The following is a 24,300-nucleotide window of genomic DNA, read 5'->3' on the forward strand; positions in this document are numbered from 1 at the left end:
AACATAGAGATTTGTGTTCTGATACCACACTGAAAAAATGGATTTCTCAGTTTCCTTACCTCTTTGCAGTTGGCTAGGGTGAGAGATGAACTGTTACCCCAGTTGCAGTGACATCTTTCCAATGAAAGAGGGGCACCAATTCACAACACATTGGTTGCCTCAACGTAGGGAACGTAAGCTCCATCTCCACAGGGCCTGCTATCACTCAGAAAGGGGGAACTGGGTTGCTGACTCAATAATTTGTTGCTATAGGGTGCGAGTCAGAAACCTAGTTCCCCACTGGTCTCTGAGGACATCAGGGGAAGAAGGGGGAAAGCAGAGTGTCAACCTACCCTGCCTGCTGTCACCTCATTCCATCCTGATGAGAGGTGGAGGAAGAAAGAAGCTCAGCTCTGAATCAGGCCTAGCTCACACAGGAGTGGTAAGAGGGAAGGTGGAGTGTTGACTAGCCCCACCTCATACCACCTCATTGATGTTGGATGGGTGTGGAGGTTCAACTTTCTACTGGCCATCACTGACACCAGAGATGGGGATAAATGGAATGCATACTAGTCCCAACTTGCACTGCCTTGTTCAGGATCATTGATGTTGGGTGGAGGTAAAGGCTCAGCTTGTTGCTGGACCTCACTGACAATACCCTGACAGGGGAATGGGATCATGACCACTGGCGTCAGAGAGGCTGGTTAGGGCAGAAGATCAGCTTCCCTTTTGGTCTCTAAAACCTCAGGAGTTAGAGCTGAGGCTTTCCACTGGAGTTTGTCTGCAGTGGAGGAGGGATATTTGCCAAAAACAGGGTTTTTGGTTTTTAGAACACCCTTTTTCTGTCTTTGCTTTTGTTTTTGTTTTGTGTAAGGGAATGGGCTTTACTTAGAGGTTCATGTCTGTGAGTGTTGGTGGTTCTTGGTTGGAGACTTCCGTAGTGCCCTGTCTGGGACATTTGGTAGGAGATAAGAAAAACAAAAGAAATCACTGCTGTGTCCTTACTCAAGTCTTGAGTGCACTAGCCGGTCTGCCTCCTCTTTCCCACACTCTGGAGTTCCATTTGCTTGTCTGCTCTGTTGTATCCAGAGTGTTTTGACGTAGAGGGACCACCTAGGAGGAGTGGACATACTCTAGCTTGGCCAGAACTGGAGGTCTCTGGGACACTGATTTTTTTAAAATTATAGTTTGATGTCTCTCGTGGACCTACCAAGATCTGCTCATCTCTTGATCATCCACTGAATTGGAGAGCAGTTACTTGATTAGTAAATTTAATGAGCAGCTTGCCTTTGTGATTGTTTGCACTTCTCCCTGAACTCCCTGATTCCTGAGCTATTATGACTCATGAGGCATTCTCAGCAAGATGTAGAGGACTAAATTCAATTTCTATGCTTTCATGTTTCCGAGTATGGTGCCTACTCAACGCTCTCAGGCACATATATATATACATATTTTTTTTGACTGTTTTTCTCAGTGGTGACAAAACACTGGCTGCAAACTGGTAAGTTTGGCTTATTCAAGTTTTTTTTTTTTCAAGTTGGATTCTGAAAGGCCTGGTCTGGTTTTCTGATGGAATTCATGAATAAAATTTTCATCTCCAGGGAAGAGACTGGTAAACTTCTCTCTCGGTTCAGTGATTGTTTTTCTAGCTTTGCTAACAAGGCTCAACAGAGAAACCCTGTGATACCTTCAGAATGTGAAATAGTGTGTTGGAAATGTATCTTTTGTTTAATTAATTCAGTGGTTTGGGGTGAGGGAATTCCAAAGTGAATGGGAAAGGACACGATTACCTGAAGAATGGAGAAAACTCCAAATAAAATGATGAAAGTGACCCAGTACCCATTCTCAGTCATCTCCATACAATGATTCACCTTTTTTTCCCCACAAGGCTTGTTTGCATATGTACTTGTGTCTGTATTTGCATTTGACTCCTTGCTCAGATTGTAGAACTGAAGTTCAAAGTTCTCTGTATGTCTATGGGTGAGAAAGTGAAAAAGTATTTTTTCCTAAGGCTATGAAGGTATAATATTTTTTCTGCACCTGAAAGGGTTTAATAAATTTGGTAAATTTTTATAATAAAATTTATAAATTTAATAAATTTTCTTACATACAAATTCATATTGTAGTCGGTTTAATTTATTACACCTGAAAATGCTTACATAATTCTCACAACAGGGAACACAGGAATTCCCAGAGAAGAGCTTGATCTTCCACTATACACACACATATAAATACACACATAAGCACACACTCAAACAAAAACCCTTCTCAAATAAACTTCACCTCAGAAGCATTTTTAATAAGAATCCTTGCGTATGTGAATCCTTAGGCGAATAAGAACAGGTATTTGTCTTCTCTCTGATGATAATGTAGAATATAATAAAAATATACATTTTATTTTTTGAATTTGTATTCTCAGGTGGAGCCTAGTTGATCTAAGTGTTTTAAATTACCTATACCAGTTTTACTGGTTATATAACCTCACATTACACCCACATAATACTACATCCAGAAAAACTATCTCAAAAATGAAGGTGAAATAAAGACATTCCCACAAAAAACGAAAACTGAGAAAATTTATTGCTAGTAGGCCACTCTCACAAGAAATATACTCAACATCACTCAGCATTTGGGAAATGCAAATCCAAACCACCTTGAGATATCATCTCATTCCAGTTAGGGTGGCTAATATCCAGAGTGAGAATGATAAATCCTGATGAGGTTGCAGAGAAAAAGGAACACTCTCACACTGTTGGTGGGACTGTGAAATGGTGCAGCCTTTATGGAAAATGGTATGGAGATTCCTCAAACAATTACAGATAGATCTACCATATGACCCAGCTATTCCGCTGCTGGGAATATACCCAGAGGAGTGGAAATCATCATGTTCAAAGGATACCTATACCCTCATGTTTATTGCAGTGCTATTTACAATAGCCAAGAGTTGGAACAAGCCTAAATGCCCATCGTCGGACAAGTGGATAAGGAAAATGTGGCATACCTACACAGTGGAATACTACTCTGCTATTAAAAAAAAATGAAATACTACCGTTCACAGCACCATGGATTGACTTAGAGAAAATTATATTAAGTGAAATAAGCCAGGCAAAGAAAGAGAAATGCTGCATATTGTCACTTATTTGTAGGAGTTAATAAAAATAAATCCATAAATATACAAACAAATCAATGGGAGGGAGGGCGGTGGGGAAGAGTGTACAACAATCAACAATTCCTTAAACATGTTAGGACATGTAAACAGATATGATGTTGATTGAGGGGGTAGCGGGAAGAGGGAAAAGGAGGAATTGATAAAGGGACATGAAAATCAACTACACTGAATATTGATAAGTTAAAATTTAAAAAAAAAAGAAAGAAAGAAAAAAAGAAGAGCCATCAGGAATGGAAGGGAAGTAGTAAAACTGTCTCTATCTAAAGATGATGTAAACTTGTACATAAAAAATCTGAAGAAATCCACTAAAAAACTGTTAGAACTAATAAACAAGCTCAGCAAAATAGGCAGATACGAGATCAGTATACAACAATCATTTGTCTCTCTAAACACTTGATTTCTAAATACTATACTTAAAAATAAAAATTAAGAAAATAAGTCCATTTACAATTGCACCAAAAAGAGGAAAATGTTTACAAGTAAATTTAACAAAAGGGTTGCAAACTTTACATCTGAAAACCATAAAAGACTTTTGAAAGAAATTAAACAAGATCTAAGTAGATGGTAAAACATCCTGTGATCATGGATCAGAAGACAAATTATTAAGATGGCAATACCCCCCAAGTCAACCTCCAGATTCAATGCAATATCTATCACAAACCCAGCAGATTTTTCTGTAGAAATTGACAAGCTTATTTTAAAATGCATACATAATTGCAAGAGACCCAGATTAGCCAGAATAATCTTGAGAAAGCACAGAGCAGGAAGATTTGCAGTTCCCTACTTCAAAACTTAACACAAAGCAACAGTAATCAAGAAACTGTGGTTCGACCATAGGGATATGCATATAAATCAATGAAATGGAGCTGAGAGGGCAGAAAAAAAAACAAGTATATACAGCCAGTTGATATTTGACAAGGGTTCCAAGGCCATTCAGTGGTGAAAAAGAATATTCTTTTTTACAAATTTTTTAGGGACAATTAGAAAGCCACAAGGAAGAAAATGAACTTGCAACTTTACTTCACATCATATAAAAAAATTAACACCAAATGGATAAAAAACTAAATGTAAGAGCTAAAGCTATAAATTCTTATAAGAAAATATAAGAATAAATCTTTGTGACCTCAGATTTGTCAAAGGATTCTCAGATGGTGACAACAAAAACATGAGCAACAAATGAAAAAATAGATAATTAGGACTTTACCAACAGTGAAAAGGTTCATGCTCTCAAAGAACACCGTCAATAAAGTGAAAATACAATCTACACAATGGGAAAAATATTTACAAGACATATATCTTATAAGGGACTTGTACCTAGAATATGTGAAGAATAAAAGGATGAATAACTATTAAAAAATGGGCAAATGATCTGAATTGACATTACTCTGAAGAAGATATAAAACTAGGCAATAATCGTATGAAAAGATGGTCAACATCATTAATCACTGAGAAAATTCAAATGAAAAACAATAAGATACCACTTCAAACCCAACATGGTGGCTGAAATGAAAACATCGTTTAATACCAAGTACTGGCAGGGATGTGGGGAAATCAGAACGCTCAAACACTGCTGGTCGCTTTGAACAACTGTATGGAACTTCCTAAAAGAAAAAAACACAGAGTTGCCATATGACCCAACAATTCCACTCTATGTTTATGCCTAAGAGAAAGGAAAACACATGCTCACACAAAAATTATAGTTGGATATTTATAGCAGCATTAGTCATTATAGCCAAAAGTGGAAATAATCCCAACATTCATCAACTAACAGATAAACCAAGTGTGGTATATGTATTGAATATTATTCATGGATCAACTTTGAAAACACCATGCTAAGTGAAAGAAGCCAGTCGCAAAAGATCATGTATTATATGATTTTGTTCTAACAAAATGTCCCACATAGGGAAATCTAACAAGACGATGTAGATGAGTAGTTGCTTAAGGCTTGTGGAATGGGAGTATAGGAGGCGATTGCTCAAAGGTAAGAGATTTCTTTTTGAGGGAATAAAAATATTCTAAAATTGACTAGTGTGAGGAGCTGCCCGAAATCGCCATTACAAGATGGCGCTGATTTCTGGTGGAGGGCAGGGCTGCTCGGTAACACGCCTGGGCCGATTAGGCCGCCACCAATAAGGTAGGAGCACGTCCTAGGCGAGGAGCAGTCTCTATATAAAGGGCGCGGGTTCCCTCGCTCGGGGTCTCCATTTTTGGCAAGCTTATGCTCTCCCTCTCAAGATGCATTAAAGCTGATCTGCAGAAGGATCCTTTGTGTGCCGCGTCGTTCTTGCTGGCGAGACGGTAGCGCGGGACATTTGGTGCCGAAACCCGGGAACTTGTGTCATCGTCAGCACCTTCGGAGACCCCCTGGAGACAGGGAGGATTCAGAACTGCAGGAGGGTAAGTTCGGAGAGGTATGCCTGTTCTTGGTCTGGGGTTAATCCGGTTGGTTTAAAAGGTTTTGAAATCGCCCGTTGGTGTGGTCAGACTGACGTAGATAAGCAGCTGCACCAGAGACCTGTGTGAGCCTCTAGTACGTAAGGGAACGGTGCGTCTCACAGCGCCTCCCACGGAGTGGGGCGCGTTATGGGTTCCACTCAGTCCATGGTTACCGCGTTAGAGGCCGTGCTGAGACAACGTGATATAAAGGTAGGGGGCCGTGTGCTCAAAAATTTTGTAAAAGAGGTAGATCGTGTAGCGCCGTGGTTTGCTTGTTCCGGCTCCTTGACTTTGAGCTCTTGGAACAAACTAGGCAGAGACCTTGACCGCAAGTACGCAGAGGGAGACCTCCGTCAGGGCACCAAGACCATTTGGAAGTTTATTAAAAATTGCTTAGAAGATGAGGGCTGTAAACCGGTAGTGATAGTAGGGCAAAATACATTAGAGGAGGTCCAAGACAGCATGTCAGAAACTGAACGGAGTGAGAGGATGGGTACCCGCAGGAGGAGAGACATCTCCCATAAAAGAAAGGGCCCTCCCGGTAAGTCTACGGACGAGGGAGAGATTATAAAACAACAGGGTGACACTCCCGGCACATCTGCCGGTAAAGGAGGGATTTCAAAACCCAGACAAAAGTTGGAAGGGAAAGAAGGAGGCCTCTACCCTATGCAAGAGCTGGGGGCCTTAAAACAAGAATTAGAAGATTTAAATCTGGATGAGTCCGACTCCGATCCCCTCAGCCCTAGTGAGGAATCCGATTTGGAGGAGGAAGCTGCCAGGTACGAGGAGGAGAGATATCATCCCGACAGGCGGCGGAGACCACTCGGGGAGTGGAAATGCCGGCCGCCCCCAGTGGCCCCCGCACGGCCTGCGCCTTCGGCGCCTCCTCCTTACGTGCAGTCTTCTAATCCCTTCTCATTCCTCTCTGATAAAGTGAGGAAAAAGGTTCAAGCTGCCTTCCCAGTTTTTGAGGTTGAGGGCGGAGGGAGAGTTCATGCCCCCGTCGAGTACACCCAAATTAAGGATCTAGCAGAGGCGGTTAGAAAATATGGTGTAAATGCCAATTTTACTCTAGTAATGCTAGAAGGGTTTGCTGGTGTGGCTATGACACCCGCTGACTGGCAAATGTTGGCTAAGGCAGCGCTCCCTACCATGGGTCAATACATGGAATGGAAGGCGCTATGGCATGAGGCTGCACAAGCTCAAGCCAGGGCAAACGCTGCTGCACTGACCCCCGAGCAGCGAGATTGGACCTTTGATATGTTAACAGGCCAGGGCCCATTTGCCGCTGATCAGACGGCTTTCCCATGGGGTGCTTATGTTCAAGTTTCTAGCACTGCCATTAAGGCTTGGAAGGCACTCCCCAAAAAAGGGGAAGCTTCTGGACAACTTACTAAGATCATTCAGGGACCTCAGGAACCATTCTCAGATTTTGTGGCTCGAATGACAGAAGCAGCGGGGCGCATCTTTGGGGACCCTGATCAGGCTGCGCCTCTTGTTGAACAACTGATTTTTGAGCAGGCGACCCAGGAATGCCGCGCGGCCATAGCGCCCAGAAAAGGTAAAGGTGTACAGGATTGGCTCAGAGTTTGTCGAGAACTCGGGGGACCCCTGACCAATGCAGGGCTGGCAGCTGCCATCCTCCAGTCGCAGAGACTGCCTAGACAGGGACAGCCAAGACAGGGGCGGAACCAGAGAGTTTGTTTTAAATGCGGTCAACCGGGACATTTAAAAAAGGACTGCCAAGCCCCGGACAGGGATAAGGGCCCCCAGAGTACAGACTCCCTCTGTTCCCGCTGTTCCAAGGGATATCATAAGGCTGCTCTCTGCCGTTCCATTAGAGATATCAAAGGGCGACTCCTTCCGCCGCTCACAGAACAACACCAAGTGGTTCAAAAAAACGTGAAGATGGGCCCCCGTTCCCAGGGCCCCCACAAGTATGGGGACAAGGCCAACCAGAGTCGAGGAGAAAGGGAGGAGAGCCTGTCGGAAGACACACAGGATTGGACCTGCACGCCTCCTCCGACTTCTTATTAATGCCACAAATGGGCGTCCAGCCGGTTCCTGTGCAGCCTATTCGACCCCTACTGCCTGGAACCGTGGGCCTTATAATTGGCAGAGGATCGTTAACTTTAAACGGTCTTATTGTCTACCCTGGGGTAGTTGACTGTCAACATAGCCCCGAGATCCAAGTCCTGTGCACATGCCCAGGAGGAGTTTTTTCTATTACCAAAGGAGACAGGATAGCTCAATTGCTGCTCCTCCCAGAGGTCGCCGGACCTTCAGAGCCTGGGCGAGAAAAAATGGGCTCCTCGGGCATGGATTCCGCCTACCTGATGGTCTCCCTAAATGAGAGACCTAAGCTAAAGTTGTGGGTTGAGGGAAAATTGTTTGAAGGCATTATGGATACTGGTGCAGATAAGAGTATTATTTCCACCCATTGGTGGCCAAAGTCTTGGCCTGTCATTAAGTCCTCACATTCTCTACAAGGCCTCGGTTATCAGGCCAGTCCTACTATTAGTTCCGCTACCTTGTCCTGGAAAACGACAGAGGGACAAGAGGGACATTTTACTCCCTACGTGCTTCCGCTCCCCGTTAACCTCTGGGGGCGTGATATTTTACAAAAGATGGGAGTTAAGTTGTCTAATGAATACTCCTCTCAAGCTAAGGAGATAATGGCCAAGATGGGTCATAAACAGGGAAGGGGTTTAGGAGCCAGGGAACAGGGCCGGGTTGAACCCATTCTCCCTGAAGGCAACCCAGGTAGACAGGGTCTGGGTTTTTCCTAGGCGCCATTGAGGCAGCACGACCCATTCCGTGGAAAACGGAGGATCCGGTGTGGGTTCCTCAATGGCCATTGTCCTCTGAGAAATTGAGGGCAGCAACACAGATAGTACAGGAGCAGCTAAGGCTTGGACATCTTGAACCGTCCACCTCTCCCTGGAATACCCCGATATTTGTAATCAAAAAAAGGTCGGGAAAATGGAGATTGCTCCACGACCTGAGAGCCATTAATAAACAGATGAACTCTTTTGGCCCCGTACAAAGGGGTCTTCCGCTTCTCTCCGCCTTACCTAAAGGTTGGCCTTTAGTTATTATAGATATTAAGGATTGCTTTTTTTCCATCCCCTTATGTCCCCTAGATAAGCCCCGCTTTGCATTTACTCTCCCTTCACTTAATCATATGGAACCTGATAAGAGGTTCCAATGGAAGGTTTTGCCTCAGGGTATGGCAAATAGCCCCACCATGTGTCAACTATATGTTCAAGAAGCTCTGAGCCCTTTAAGGCACCGGTTTCCCTCCCTAATCCTGATTCATTATATGGATGATGTCCTGTTATGCCACAAAGATTTGACAGTTTTACAAAAGGCATATCCTTGCTTACAGTCCATCTTGTTACACTGGGGCCTACAAATTGCTGCTGATAAAGTTCAGATTGCAAATACTGGACATTTTTTGGGGTCTATTATCTTTCCTGATAAGATCGTCCCACAAAAGGTGGAGATAAGAAGGGACCACTTACAAACTCTAAATGATTTTCAAAAATTGTTGGGAGACATCAACTGGCTCAGACCCTTTCTAAAAATCCCCTCTGCGGCCCTGAAGCCACTGTTTGACATTCTTGAGGGTGATAGCCATCTGACTTCTCCCAGGTCCCTCACTCCGCCAGCAGAACAGGCCTTGCGGTTGGTAGAACAGGCCATACGGGGAGCTCAATTGACACGTCTTGATGACACATTGCCCTTTTCCTTGTGCCTTTGTAAAACAAAGGGACTGCCAACTGCCGTGCTTTGGCAAAATGGCCCCCTTTTGTGGGTCCATCCCAATGCTTCACCAGGGAAAATCATTGATTGGTATCCCGATGCTGTGGCCCGGCTTGCCTTACGTGGACTTAAGGCCTCTCTCACTCACTTTGGCAAATATCCAGAAATGATGATAGTTCCCTATACTTTGCCTCAGGTTCAAGCCCTGACGGCTGCCTCCAATGAATGGGCCATATTGGTCGCCTCGTTTCCAGGGCAGATAGACAATCATTATCCCCAACACCCTCTTTTGCATTTTGCCTTGTCCCAAGCGGTGGTTTTTCCCCGGGTAACATCCTCTGTGCCCTTAATAGATGGCTTGGTAGTCTATACTGATGGCTCCAAGACGGGGATTGGAGCCTATGTGATTGACGGTCAGGTTGTCTCCAAAAGGTATATTGAAACCTCCCCCCAGGTTGTTGAATGTTTGGTAGTCCTAGAGGTTTTACAGACCTTTTCTGGCCCTGTAAATGTTGTCTCTGATTCTAATTATGTAGTAAATGCAGTTAATCATCTTGAGCTTGCTGGTATCATCAAGCCATCCAGTAGGGTGGCTTGCGTCTTTCAACAAATTCAAAATTGCTTGTTAGCTCGGCGACACCCATTTTATATAACTCATATACGGGCACATTCAGGTCTCCCTGGCCCTATGGCACTAGGAAATGACCTGGCCGACAAAGCTACAAAGCTGATTGCTGTTGCCATGTCTTCCAATCTGGAAGCTGCTAAAAGCTTCCATGAACGGTTTCATGTAACGGCCGAAACCTTGCGCCGTCAGTTTTCCTTAACTAGAAAAGAAGCTAGAGAAATAGTGACCCAATGTCAAAACTGTTGCCAATTTTTGCCTATATCTCATGTGGGGGTCAACCCAAGAGGCGTAAGACCGCTGCAGGTTTGGCAAATGGATGTTACCCATGTTGCCTCTTTTGGAAAACTCCAGTATTTACATGTGTCCATTGACACTTGTTCTGGTATTTTACATGCTTCTCCCCTATCGGGAGAGAAGGCTTCCCATGTAATCCAACATTGTCTCGAGGCCTGGAGTGCCTGGGGTAAGCCCAGGGTCCTTAAAACAGATAATGGACCTGCCTACACTTCCCAAAAATTCAGACAGTTCTGCCATTATATGGAAGTAACCCATTTGACTGGCCTTCCCTATAACCCCCAAGGACAAGGTATCGTAGAACGTGCCCATCGCACATTAAAATCATACTTACAAAAACAAAAAGGGGGAATTATGAAGGAACTTCCTCCAGTACCAAGGACAGTGATTTCCCTGGCATTATTTACTTTAAATTACCTGAATTTAGATGAGCATGGACAAACAGCGGCCGAGCGTCATTGCTCAGAGCCAGACAGGCCAAAAGAAATGGTAAAATGGAAAGATGTGTTGTCTAACGAATGGAAAGGACCGGATCCTATTCTTATAAGATCCAGGGGAGCTGTGTGTGTTTTCCCACAGAATGAAGATAACCCTTTCTGGGTCCCTGAGAGGCTTACCAGGACGGTCCCAGAACGGAAGGATGGCGCCAAGACCCCATCTGAGCTGGAAGATCTGGCTGTTCCTCCCTATTCTGATGGTGATGATCAAGACCCCAACGGCCTTGGGCGAGCCGCGCTGGGGGATACTGTCGACCTTCCCCCTCCCGATGCCAGTTCATCATGATACTAGGTTGTTTCCTCGGTTTTTCAGTTCTAATAAGACTTTGGATCTACCTTATCTACCTGAAGACACGGAGATAGCGGGTATTGGAAAAAGTCGAAATTTTTCTTTAACAGGCAGTCTATGTTTTTGGATGGTTTCTAATCGGTCCTGGTCTGAGATTCCATGCATAAAGCTTTATAATCAAACCGCGGCGTGGTTTGATAGGCCAGAACATCCAGGTTCGGCCAATGCTTCTTGGCTGTCTGGAGTGTGGCCTGCTTTTGATCCAAAGAACAATACCAGTATTCCCTCTCAGGCAAAATGGGCCCCGTATTGCCTGAGCCCCAGAAGGGAGGGAGATACCCCGCCCTGGACGGGCTGCCAGTCTAAAAAGGCGGGGTGGGCACTAAAAAATTACTTTACCTTTTCGCCTTATATGGGTACCCAGTATAATGCTACCTCTTCAGGCCTAAATTGGACATATCAAAACCCCACGATGGCGATCCGTTCCAACCCATTTGATGTTTGGCTGTTGTGTGGGGTAAATGGCAGCTGCACAGACCTTTCACCGTTTGCCTTTTCAAAAGGCGGTGGTTGGGGAAATGCCTCTTTTGAGTGGAATGTGACTGAGTCCTTTGAATCCACTGTGTCCATAAAACAGCTTGGAACAAATTACTCTGTCCCGCCAACACCAGTTTGCCTTTATCCTCCTTTCATGTTTATTTTAACTAATATTAGTGATGAGAGGAGTCAGATTGCTTGTGATAACTATACTTGCTTTTATGCACAGTGCTGGAATGCTACGCTGTTCAATTTGGCCATAGTTGCTCGAATGCCTAGATGGATTCCTGTCCCAGTAGAAGCTCCCAATACTATGGTCTTGTTCAGGCAGAGGAGGGATTTTGGTCTCACTGCGGCAATAGTCGCCGCCGTATCCCTGGCGGCAGGTGCAGCCACAGCTGCTGCCGTCTCCTTGACTACCACGGTACAGACTGCCACCACGTTGAATAATTTGTCCTCCGCGGTAACACAGGCCCTAGAAACACAGACTGCGCTAAACGCTCAGCTGAAGGGAGGATTAATGGTGGTTAACCAGCGGGTGGATCTTGTGCAGGAACAAATAGACGTTTTATGGCAAATTGCTCAATTGGGGTGTCAATGGAAATATTCAGGATTGTGTGTCACTAGTGTCCAATATGAAAATTTTACCAAGGCTGCAAATTTGTCTAACAGATTATCTCAGTATCTTTTAGGAAATTGGACGGGACAATTTGACGATCTGATGACCTTGCTGCGCACGGCCATTGTGTCCGTGAATTCAACAAGAGTGGATGTCTCCTTCGCAGTCGGACTGTCCTCATGGATTAAAACGGCCGTGTCCCACTTCAAGGAGTGGGCAGGAGTGATTGGGGTTGGCATGTTCTTATGTGGGGGAACTGTGCTCCTACTATGGTTGGTCTGCAGATTAAAAGCCCAGACCCAGAGAGACAGGGTAGTCATCGCCCAGGCATTTCTAGCCCTGGAACAGGGGGCCAACCCTGACGTTTGGCTGTCCATGCTTAAGGATTAGCCTGCTCTGACTCCCCTTCCCCCTTCCTGTTGGCTGGCCTCCCTGAAGCTTGTTCAGAGGAGTTCGCCCTTGCTCAAACAGGTCTATGTGTAACAACAGGCTCCAGTGTGTCCAGAGACGGGCAACTTCCCCCAGACTTGAACCAACCTAAGACATGGTGCCCGGTGGCGATAGGGTCAACCTATGACGGGTAAGGTCAAAGTCTGTGGAGGGACGACCTAGGAGAGGAACGCTGGCTAATTTGTCCGCGACCGCCGAGCTTGTACCAGCCGCTTTAAATGATAAAAAAGGGGGAGATGTGAGGAGCTGCCCGAAATCGCCATTACAAGATGGCGCTGATTTCCGGTGGAGGGCAGGGCTGCTCGGTAACACACCTGGGCCGATTAGGCAGCCACCAATAAGGTAGGAGCACGTCCTAGGCGAGGAGCAGTCTCTATATAAAGGGCGCGGGTTCCCTCGCTCGGGGTCTCCATTTCTGGCAAGCTTATGCTCTCCCTCTCAAGATGCATTAAAGCTGATCTGCAGAAGGATCCTTTGTGTGCCGCGTCGTTCTTGCTGGCGAGACGGTAGCGCGGGACAGACTAGGGTGGTCATTGCACATATATGTGAATACCCTAAAAGCCACTAAATTGTACAATTTAAATTTGTAAATATATCTCAATCAAGCAATTAAATACACAAAACACAAAACAATAAAAGATCATAAACCCATCTATTTCACAACTTAAAATCCATTTTGAATAGACAATCTTAATAAGCCTACATTTATTTCAAATGAATCTATAATTAATAACCTTCTGAAGCAGAAAGCACCAGGCCCAGATGGGTTCAATTGTGTATTCTGCCAAACATAGAAGAAATTATACCAATTCTGTACAATCTCTTCCAGACGATAGAAGAAGCAGAGGGAATAGAGATTGAGTATCTTTTATCCAAAATGCTTGGGGCCTGAAGTGTTTTGGATTTGGGATTTCTTTTTTCATATTTTGGAATATTTGCAGAACACATACAATTTGAACATCCCTAATTCAAAAATCCAAAATCTGGAATGCTCCAGTGAGCACTTGCTTTGAGTGTCATGTCAGCACTCAAAAAGTTTTAGGTTTTGGTGCATTTGGGGTTTGAATTTTTTGGATTAGGGATGCTTAATCTGTTCTTCCTGACTCATTCTATGTAGCCAGCATTAAATAGCAAAACCAGGCAAAGACATAAAAAGAAAATAAAACTACATACCAATATCTCTCGTGAACATAGATGCAAACATCCTCAACAAAATACTGGCAAATCAAATCCACCAATGTGTAAAAATAATTCTACACCCAGACCAAGTGGAATTTATTCCAGGTATGCAAGGCTGATGTGACATTTGAAAATCAATTAATGTAATCTACCACAACAACAGGCTGTTGAAGGAAAACCACACGATCATATCAATGGATGCATAAAAAACATTAGAGAAAATCCAACAGCCACTCATGACTTTAAAAAAAAGAAAGAAAAACCTCAGAGCACCTCTGTTTGCAACAGCCAAGATATGGAGCAAAAGGAAATGTCCATCAATGGATGACTGGTCAGGAAACTGGGGTATATATACACTGTGGAATACTACCCTGACGTAAAAAAGAATGAAACACTCCCGATAGCAACAACATGGATGAACCTGGAGTAACTTATTTTGACTGAAATAAGCAAAGCACATAGGGATATGAACACATACCACATGTGTTCACTCATATGTGGGAGCTAAGAGAGAAGGAAAGAAGGAAAGAAAGACCACAATAGTGTGCTGGTCTTACAGATGGAGGGAACATTCCTAAGGCCACAAAGTGGAGTGGGGGTCGGGGGGGGAGATGGGGAGGAAAGTTGGGGCATAATTGCGTGGGGTAAAAACACAAAACAAAACAAAACTCCTCAAATTACAGTTTTACAATGGACACATTTTATGTATAGATTATGACTCAATAAAGTTGATTTAAAATAAAAAACCAAAAAAACAAAAACCAAACTTGAAATAGAGGGGTACATGTACAAAACCCCTACAGCTAACATCATACCTAATGGTTAAAAACTGGAAGCTTTCCTGCTAAGATGAGGAACAAAACAAAGATGTTCCTGCTCGCCAATTTTTTTCATCATCATACTAGAAATCCTGGGTAACACAATATCACAAGAAGGGGACATAAAAAGTATACGGATTGGGAGGGAAAAAATAAAACTGTCTTTGCTCAGAGATGACATGTTTGTCTGTGTAGAAAATCAGAAGGAATAAATAAACATATTTTAAAAATGCTCATGGAACTAATAAGCAATTAAATCAAGGTTGCAGGTTACAAGGTTAATATAAAGAAGTTAATCGTTCTCCTTCATACCAGAAACGAACAATTGGAATTTGAAATTAAAAACACAATATAATTTACATTAGCACCCCACAATGCAAAAGACTTAGGGATCACCTAGATATACACACTTATACTGACACTCTCACACACACACACACACACACACACACACACACACAGACACACACGCACACGCACACGCACACATGCACACCCATAAGATCTGTATGAGGAAATCTACAAAACTCCAAAGAAAGAAGTCAAAGAACTGAATAAATGACATATTCTGTGTTTTTGGGTACAAACTCAAGATGTTGTCAGGATATCAGTTCTTCCCAACGGACCTATAGATTCATCACCATCAAAGCAAGTTATTTTGTGAATATGATCAAATGGATTCTAATGCTTACATGGAGAAGCAAAGACCCAGAATACCCAATACCATACTGAAGAGGAAGAAGAAAGTCAAATGACTGACACTACCCAATGTCAAGACTCACTTTAAAGCAACGGTGTTCCAGACACTGTGGTATTGGTGAAAGAATAAGCAGATCGAGCATTGGAATATAATTGAGAGGCCAGAAACAGATCCACACAAATATAGTCAACTGAACTTTGAAAAAGGGACAAAGGCAATGCAATGGAGAAAAGATAGTCTCTAAAACAAATGGTGCTGAAACAACTGCACACCCAAATGCAACAACCTGAATCTAGACACAGACCCGTTAAGTCTTTGTAAATAATAGCTCAAACTGGATCACAGACCCAGCAAAAGGCAAGTTATAGAACATAGGAGAAAACCCAGATGATTTGGGGTTTTTATATATAACGCCGAAGGCACAATCTATGAAAGAAGTCTTTAATAACTTGGACTTCATTAAAATTGAAAACTTCTACTTTGCAAAAGACACTGTCTTTCTTTTTTGGTACCTGAATAATAACTGCCACTGCCATAAAAACTCAAGAAAATTCAAAACCCACTAGTTAAATAAAAATGCTAACAATGAGGGAAAAAAAAGTTTATCTACAACCCAGGAAACCAACAAAAACAGAAGACAAACATTAAATCAGAAAGAAATGAACAAAAGACACTTAAGACATCCAAACAAAAATCAATAAAATGCTAGGAGTAAATCAACACTTTTCAATAACAACTCTTAATGTAAAAGGATTAAATTCCTCACTCAAAAGACAGAGACTGACTGACTGGAGTAAAAGTATGGACCCAACTGTTTGCTGCCTTCAAGAGACTCACCTCACCCATAAAGACACACATAGACTGAGAGTGAAAGGATGGAAAAAGATATACCATGCAAATAGAAATGAAAAATGAGCCAGAGTACCTATTCTTATATCTGATAAAATAGACTTTAAACTAAAAACCATAAAAAGAGATAAAGAGGGCCACTACATAAGGATAAAAGGATTCATCCATCAAGAAGACATAACAACCATAACTATATATGCACCCAATGTTGGAGCAGCCAGATTTATAAAGCAAACTCTAATTGGCCTAAAGAAGGAGATAGACAATAATACCATAACAGCAGGGGACCTGAGCACCCTACTATCAATATTGGGCAGATCATCTAGGCAAAGAATCAGCAGAGAAACACAAGATCTAAACAACACTCTAGACCAATTGGACTTGGCAGATATCTACAGAACATTCCATCCAGAAACCTCAGAATATTCATTCTCCTCATCAGCACATGGATCATTCTCCAGGATAGATCACATGTTAGGTCACAATCAAGTCTCAGCAAATTCAAAAAAATTGGAATTATCCCATGTATTTTTTCAGATCACAATGGATTAAAACTAGAAATCAATAACAAACGAAATTCTGGAAACAATACAAACACATGGAAATTAAAGAGCATTCTACTTAATGACAATTGGGTCCAAGAAGAAATCAAACAGGAAATCAAAAATTTATTGAAACTAATCAAAACAATGATACATCATACCAAAACCTGTGGGATACTGCAAAAGCAGTACTAACTGGGAAATTTCTCACATTAAATGCTTACTTCAGAAGAATGGAAAGATGGCAAGTAAACAATCGAATACTTCAACTTAAAGAACTAGAAAAACAAGAACCATCCAAACCCAGATTTAGCAGATGGACAGAAATCATTAAGATCAGAGGAGAACTAAATGAAATAGAAATCTGAAAAATGATACAAAAGATCCATGAAACAAAAAGTTGGTTTTTTGAAAAGATAAATAAAATTGACAAACCACTAGCATGGCTAACTAAAAGGAGATGACAGACGCCCCAAATAACAAAAATTAGAAATGAAAAAGGTGGTATTACAACTGATACTGCAGAAATACAAGAAATCATCATTGACTACTATAAACCACTATATGCCAACAAATTTGAAAATCTGGAGGAAATGGCTAAATTTCGGGACCCACGCAAACTGCCAAAACTGAGCCATGATGATGTAGAAAATCTGAACAGACCAATAACACTAAAAGAGATTGAAGCTGTTATCAGAAGGCTCCCAACAAAGAAAAGCCCAGGACCAGATGGGTTCACTGCAGAATTCTACCAAATATTCAAAGAGCAATTGACACCAGTTCTCTACAAACTATTCCAAAAGGTTGAAACAGAGGCAATTCTCCCAAACTAATTCTATGAAGCAAACATCACCCTGATACCAAAACCAGACAAAGATATAATAAGAAAAGAAAACTGCAGGCCAATATCCTTGATGAATATAGATGCAAAAATCCTCCATAAAATACTAGCTAACAGAGTACAGCAGCACATACGCAAAATTATACAACGTGATCAAGTGGGATTCGTCCCAGGGATGCAAGGTTGGTTCAACATATGCAAAGCAATAAATGTGATACACCACATCAACCAAATCAAACATGAGGACCATATGATCATCTCTATTGATGCTGAAAAAGCATTTGACAAAATTCAACACTCGTTCGTGATAAAGACTCTCTACAATTTAGGTAGAGACGGAAAGTATCTCAACATAATTAAAGCCATTTATGATAAACCCACTGCCAATATCATTCTGAATGGGGAAAAGCTTTCCCTTAAGAACAGGAACTAGACAAGGATGCCCACTCTCACCTCTCCTATTGAACATAGTGTTGGAAGTACTAGCCAGATCAATCAGAGAAGAGAAGGAAATAAAGGGCATCCAGATTGGAAAAGATGAAGTCAAACTGTCCCTGTTTGCAGATGACATGAAACAGCCTAAAGCGTCTACAAAAAAACTCTTGGAGTTGATAAATGATTTCAGCAAAGTTGCAGGATACAAAATCAACACAGAAAAATCGGTAGCATTTCTATTCTCCAGTAGTGAACATGCAGAAAGCGAAATCAAGAAAGCTTGCCCATTTACGATAGCCACCCCCAAAATAAAATACTTAGGAATAGAGTTAACCAAGGATGTGAAAAAGCTCTATACTGAGAATTACAAACCACTGTTGAGAGAAATTAAAGAGGACACAAGAAGATGGAAAGATATCCCATGCACTTGGATTGGAAGAATCAACATTGTGAAAATGTCCATACTACCCAAAGTGCTATACAAATTCAATGCAATCCCCACGAAAATTCCAATTACATTTTTCTCAGAAAAGGAAAAAGCTATCTAGACATTTATACGGAATAACAAAAGACCATTCATAGTCAAAGCAATTCTGAGCAAAAAGAAAGAAAGAAGGAAGGAAGGAAGGAAGGAAGGAAGGAAGGAAGGAAGGAAGGAAGGAAGGAAGGAAGGAAGGAAGGAAGGAAGGAAGGAAGGAAGGAAGGAAGGAAGGAAGGAAGGAAGGAGGGAGGGAAAGAAAGAAAGAAAGAAAGAAAGAAAGAAAGAAAGAAAGAAAGAAAGAAAGAAAGAAAGAAAGAAAGAAAGAACTATATAAATAAAGCTGGAGTCATAACACTACCTGACTTCAAGCAATAATACAAAGCTATAATAACCAAAACAGCATGGGACTGGCATAAAAACAGACAGAGTGATCAATGGAATAGAATAGAGAATCCGGAAATCAACCCACCCACCTACAGCCATCTGATCTTTGACAAAGACACCAAGCCTATACATTCGGGAAGAGACTGCCTCTTCAGCAAATGGTGCTGGGATAACTGGATATCCATATGCAGGAGAACGAAACTAGACCCATATCTCTCATCATATACCAATATCAACTCAAAATGGATTAAAGAATTAAATATACACCCTGAAACAATAAGACTACTTAAAGAAAACTTAGGAGAAGCACTCCAGGAAGTGGGACTGGGCACTGACGTCGTGAATACAACCCCCAAAGCATGGGCTACTAAAGGAAAAATAAACAAGTGGGATTATATCAAACTAAAAAGGCTCTGCACAGCAAAAGAAACAATTAACAGAGTTAAAGACAACCAACATAGTGGGAGAAAACATTTGCAAAATATACATTGGACAAAGGATCAATATCCAGAATACACAATGAACTCAAACAACTTTGCAACGGAAAAACAAGTAACCCAATTAAAAAATGGGCGAAGGAGCTGACTAGGCATTTTTCAAAGGAAGACCCACAAATGGCCAACAGATACATGAAAAAATGCCCAACATCACTTGTCATCAGGGAAATGCAAACTAAAACCACATCTGTTATTCCACCAAGAAAAAAACACATACAAATTCTGTTTTGGTTATTTTAACATGTTTTACTTTCTAAGTTGGAAATGCAGTATGTTGTCATTACACAATGAAAGCAATAAAAACATTATTAACTATTTTTATTAATTATTATTTTTTACATTCTTTTCTCTAAGTCTTTGTAATACAGTATGTTATTCCAACATGTAACCAACAAGAACAAAATTATTTAATTTTAATTATTTTTTTAACTGAGTCTGAAAAGCAGTATGTTATCATTTTAACATGGAAACAGTATAAACACATTAACTACCTTGCAACTTGTTTCTTACTAAGTCTTTAAATTGTGGTCTGATTTCATTTCAACAGGGAACGCTGTACATTAATTTTTAATTAGTAACTTTTCATTCATTTTTGTTACTGACTCATTTACATTCAGTCTGTTGGCATTTCAGCATGTAAACGATTAGAAAAAGTTATTAATTAATATTACATCTTTTTCTTACTAAGTCGTTGAAATGCAATGTTTTACCATTTTAATGTGTAATCATACAAACAGATATTTAATTAGTTATTTTAACATTCTATTCTCTTACTAAGTCTTTGAAGTGCAGTGCTTTCACTTCAACGGGTAAACGATATGCACAAATTATTGCTGTAAGAGCAGAGGGAGCAAATGCATATGGAACGATGGGTACCATGAAGGGAACATACATGGTACATTGAGAGAGAGCTACAACATGGTAAAGTAAGGGAAGCAAAGGAAGTAAGGGAAGTACAATAAGTAAAGGGAAGTAAGAGAAAACCTCTCCGAGGAGGTAACATTAAAGCCATGACCTGAGTGTTGAGGAGCTATCCAACAGCATAAAGAGGCCAGCGTGGATTGAACAGAGTGTGTGGAAAAAAAAAAAAAAAACCTGGGGTACAGGGGGTTTAAATAACTTTCCCAAACGCCCTAAGAAAGAGTAGGGGAACAGACAAATCATAGGAACAGCTGTATTCTGAGTGGCTGGAAGTAGGGGCTTTGTCTTATTTGCCTTTTTATTCTCAGCACCTGGAACAGTACTGAACTAATAAGAGATCCTTGGTGAATGGGTGTGATATAAGGAACGACTGAGCCACAGGGTTCTAAGACCTAAGAAAGGAGGTAGCAACAGACTGATAAAGACACCAGTAGGTAGTGGACATAGGTTTGGTTTGTTTGTTTTGGTTTGGTTTTTTTCCTTTTAGATGCAAATAGTTTCTCATAAGCAGCCTAAGGCCGTCATAAATATGAGAAGTTTAAAGGACCTTGGAGGGTAAAATTATTGGCTTCAATAACCACCAGCTATTCCAAAATATCATCAAGAAAAGGTTTCAACTCTTTTGACTTGTGTCAGGTACCCGTAAGTGAACCAATTAGTCTGGGCAGGGAAATGGTATACCATGACTAGGTCAGCCAATGTCACATACCCAACACTGTGGTCAGGAGCAAGGAGGAGGATTTGGAGGACAATGGGTAAGAGACCCATAGGACCTCTCAAAGCCCTCTGTTTTCTTTAGAGTTCTTTATTTTTATAGAGGTCAGTTACACATGGAATCTTCCTAACGCGAGGTTCCTGGAACTATAAAATTTTACATATGTGTCTCTAAAGCTTGGGCTACAGGTGAGAACACTACGTGCTTTAATGGCCACACGTCAGTGTTAAATCAAGTCCTTGTACCATGAAAATCACTCAGGAGAACTGGTCCAGCGCATGTCATTCCGCTTTACCACCTGCAGCATCGCCTTCAATTGGGCCTGCACTTCAGAAAGCTTCTGTCGGTTCAAACTGCGAGGATTATGCAATTGTTCATAGCAATGGACAGGGACAGGATAAATTACACGCTTCAGCTCCGTCAGGTTTGTTAAGTGCTGCAGAAGACTGGTGAGCACACGCATTGTAATGGGGTTGGAGGCGAAGCTAAAGACACGGTGGTGGGAACAGCGGCTCAGGGCCGGAATGACAGCAGTGAGAGTAGAATCAGTCATCAGGCAATCATCTATCTCTAGATACTGCAGGGTGCCTGAGACACTCACCAGCAGAGTCTGGAAGGACTCAGAAAGTTCCCAGGATATCTCGTTGTTACTTAGACTCAGCAATCTTAGATGGGTGGCTGCAGGGCTCTGGGACAGGACAGTGATGCCTCTGTTAGAAAGTCCACAGAAAGAGAGATACAATGCATCCAACTGAGGTGGCAGGTATCTGTAGACAGAAAAAAGAAAGTTATTTCTGCACAATGAGGATTGGACCAGGACAAGGAGTCCTGAGTTAGAGGTATCTACGGCTCTAGAATAAACTAATTTGCACATATGTTGCAACAGCAGTTAACAATGTGGGCTTTGGAATCAGACTCTAAGAAAATTACTTTTCCACTCTCAGATACAGTTTCTTAAATCTTTAAAACATGCACAATAGCAACTATTATGTAGAGTTGTGGGAAAGATTAAGTGGAAAAAAATTTAATGCACTTAGTACTTACAATGAAATCAATGGTGGATTTAGTTTACTTATTTGGTGGGGAGGGAACTGGGAAAGCAGTCAACTAAGGATTCCCTTTGACCAAAACCCAAATGACAAGCTCTCTACTCAGGGCCTAACGCTTGGGTAAAATACAGGAGCAAAATGATCTGGCAGTATTAACTGTTCTAGCCAGACCATGATGAGGTGCATCAGTGCCACAGCATAAAACATTTCTCCATCTGAACGTCTCCCCTTCCTCCCTAAAAGGCTGTAAACTCCAAGGGGAGAAGGACTGGGTCTTTTTCACCAATGTATCTACAGACTTAACATGGTGTCTGCACATGGTCGACTGACTGACTGAAAGAATGAATGATCACATCATAATTTTCTAGCTTCTCTAGCCTGGCCAGTTTCATACACCCAGCAGTGCCCATATTGAGGTGGAAGGAGGAATGGGTTACAAGGAGATTAGGAATATCCAAGAATGGTTGCTCTCCTGTCTTAACAACGGGGTGGTTCAGGGAACCCAGGTCTTTCCCCAGCTCCTCACCTGAGCAGTTCCTGAAGCGGATGCGTGCGGCAGGAATACAAACGGATCTGCTGAAGGGTGTTCATCTGCCCAAGATGGGTGAGAAAAGTCCCAAAGCGTCTCCTCACACAAGATGTAAAACGGATGTGAGACATACTAAGGCTGTGGAGGTGGGTCATCTGAGCCAAAAGGGTGGTGACTTGACTCAGATAAATGTCATCCACTTTCAGGTGACCAATGCATCCCATATCCAGAAGCTGCAGGATGTGTTCGTGGGCAAGCCTTCCATCAAATTGCAAAACTCTGCAGCAGAGGTGCAAGGACCCAAAGCTCTGCTCTACTTTATTTCGAAGTAAAGAAAGAAATCGCCCTGTTCTCCAGGTACTATCTAGGGAAATGTTCACTAATAATTCCACAGGTTCCCTGGATGACTGAGGCTCAGACTCTGAATTTACAGTTCCGGGGCACCTAACTCTTTGTGGGGCTTCTTCTGTTTTCACGATAGAGTGCTGAGAGTGAACACATGAACGAAAACAGAAAGGGAATGTGGTCCTGATCTCAGAGCATGTGGTCCTGCAGCCTGGATTCTGACTTAAATCTAGAATCCTCAGTTTTGGCGCCCTGTAAGGAGAGGAGAAGACACAATATCTGAGAGGTAGCTGATTTTAATACAACCCAGCAGGATCAATGATGGGAAGCTGAAACAAAATCCCTTTATCCCTGGTCTTCAGTCCATACACCATTTACCAACAAAGCCTTTTCCATAAAAATTTAGCGCCTTTCTTTCTTTTCCCCATCTTTTCTTCTCTTCTGATGATCCCAGTCTCAATGCCCATGTCCTTTTTCCATGTAATCATACCCAGGAGGCAAATCTATTAATAGTATCCTCAATCCCTTCTGTTCCATAATCAACTCTGTAAGACATTAGAGTCCTTAAGGTGACCCCAAATGTTCCACCAACAGCCTCACAGAGATCCTCAGCATTCACCATTAACTACCTTTGAAAGACTGTTAGGCCGTCTCCTACGCCCGTCTCGTACCCTCCTGCTGACTCACTATGTCTCTATTATACATAGTCTTACCAAGAAGAAGAGTTCTGGGCAGGAAGGATCTGTAGACCGTCAATCATAGCTTCGAAATTGTCATATTGTGACTCCCGTACTCTCAATGTCCCGACGTGGAGACAGGGATAGGGCCAAATCCTCACCATTGCCTTCAGTACCTTCTTATGACCACCCAAGAAGGCGGCAGTGAAAAACGGAGCGAACATGACTCTTGGGAGCTCTTCAAGGGCATGGATAGCTACACGTTCATTACTCAGCAGACTTCGTACAGCAAGGTCTAGTAGTGTGGCTGGGGCGTTTTTGTCCATCTTTATGAACCTGCTTCAGAGTGAAGAATATTTACAAATCCTGAGAAGACATCCACAGTCCCTTATCTGCCACCAAGGTTAGCAGTGGACAAAATATTTATTGAATAAATACTTGGGTATTTCAGACAGTTCATGAAAAGATCCGTATTATCTTTTAATTCTGTTTTTCCATGAACTTTTTGAAGTACCCTTGTAGATGGTGAATCAGGCAGCCACCTCAGGAGACCTCCACTGTAGACATAGAATAGGAATAGACTCGAGTGTGTGTGTAAGAGTTTACGTTTGTGTGTGCCTTCATACATATACATATTGGCATAAGATAAAATGTCAGTAGAAATCAGGGGTAAGT

At 42.1% G+C, this 24,300-nt stretch overlaps 2 protein-coding genes across 2 annotated transcripts; one reads left to right on the forward strand and one right to left on the reverse strand.

The window, feature by feature from the left end:
- Nucleotides 1-6,505: 6,505 nt before the first annotated feature.
- LOC134367644 (igE-binding protein-like) lies at nt 6,506-7,621 on the forward strand (the record flags this gene model as incomplete). Its single annotated transcript, XM_063084386.1, has 1 exon — nt 6,506-7,621. A coding segment is annotated over one exon (1,116 nt), but the record flags the coding sequence as incomplete, so codon positions are not given.
- A 13,657-nt stretch (nt 7,622-21,278) lies between these two features.
- LOC134368195 (melanoma antigen preferentially expressed in tumors-like) lies at nt 21,279-23,951 on the reverse strand. The gene is made up of 3 exons (XM_063084739.1): nt 23,662-23,951; nt 22,601-23,200; nt 21,279-21,792 (listed from the first exon to the last, which is right to left on the reverse strand). The coding sequence occupies exons 1-3, from the start codon at nt 23,949-23,951 to the stop codon at nt 21,279-21,281; spliced, it is 1,404 nt and encodes a 467-aa protein (XP_062940809.1).
- Between the last annotated feature and the right edge of the window lie 349 nt (nt 23,952-24,300).

The sequence above is a fragment of the Cynocephalus volans genome, chromosome X (assembly GCF_027409185.1).
Source record: "Cynocephalus volans isolate mCynVol1 chromosome X, mCynVol1.pri, whole genome shotgun sequence".
Taxonomy (NCBI): domain Eukaryota; kingdom Metazoa; phylum Chordata; class Mammalia; order Dermoptera; family Cynocephalidae; genus Cynocephalus; species Cynocephalus volans.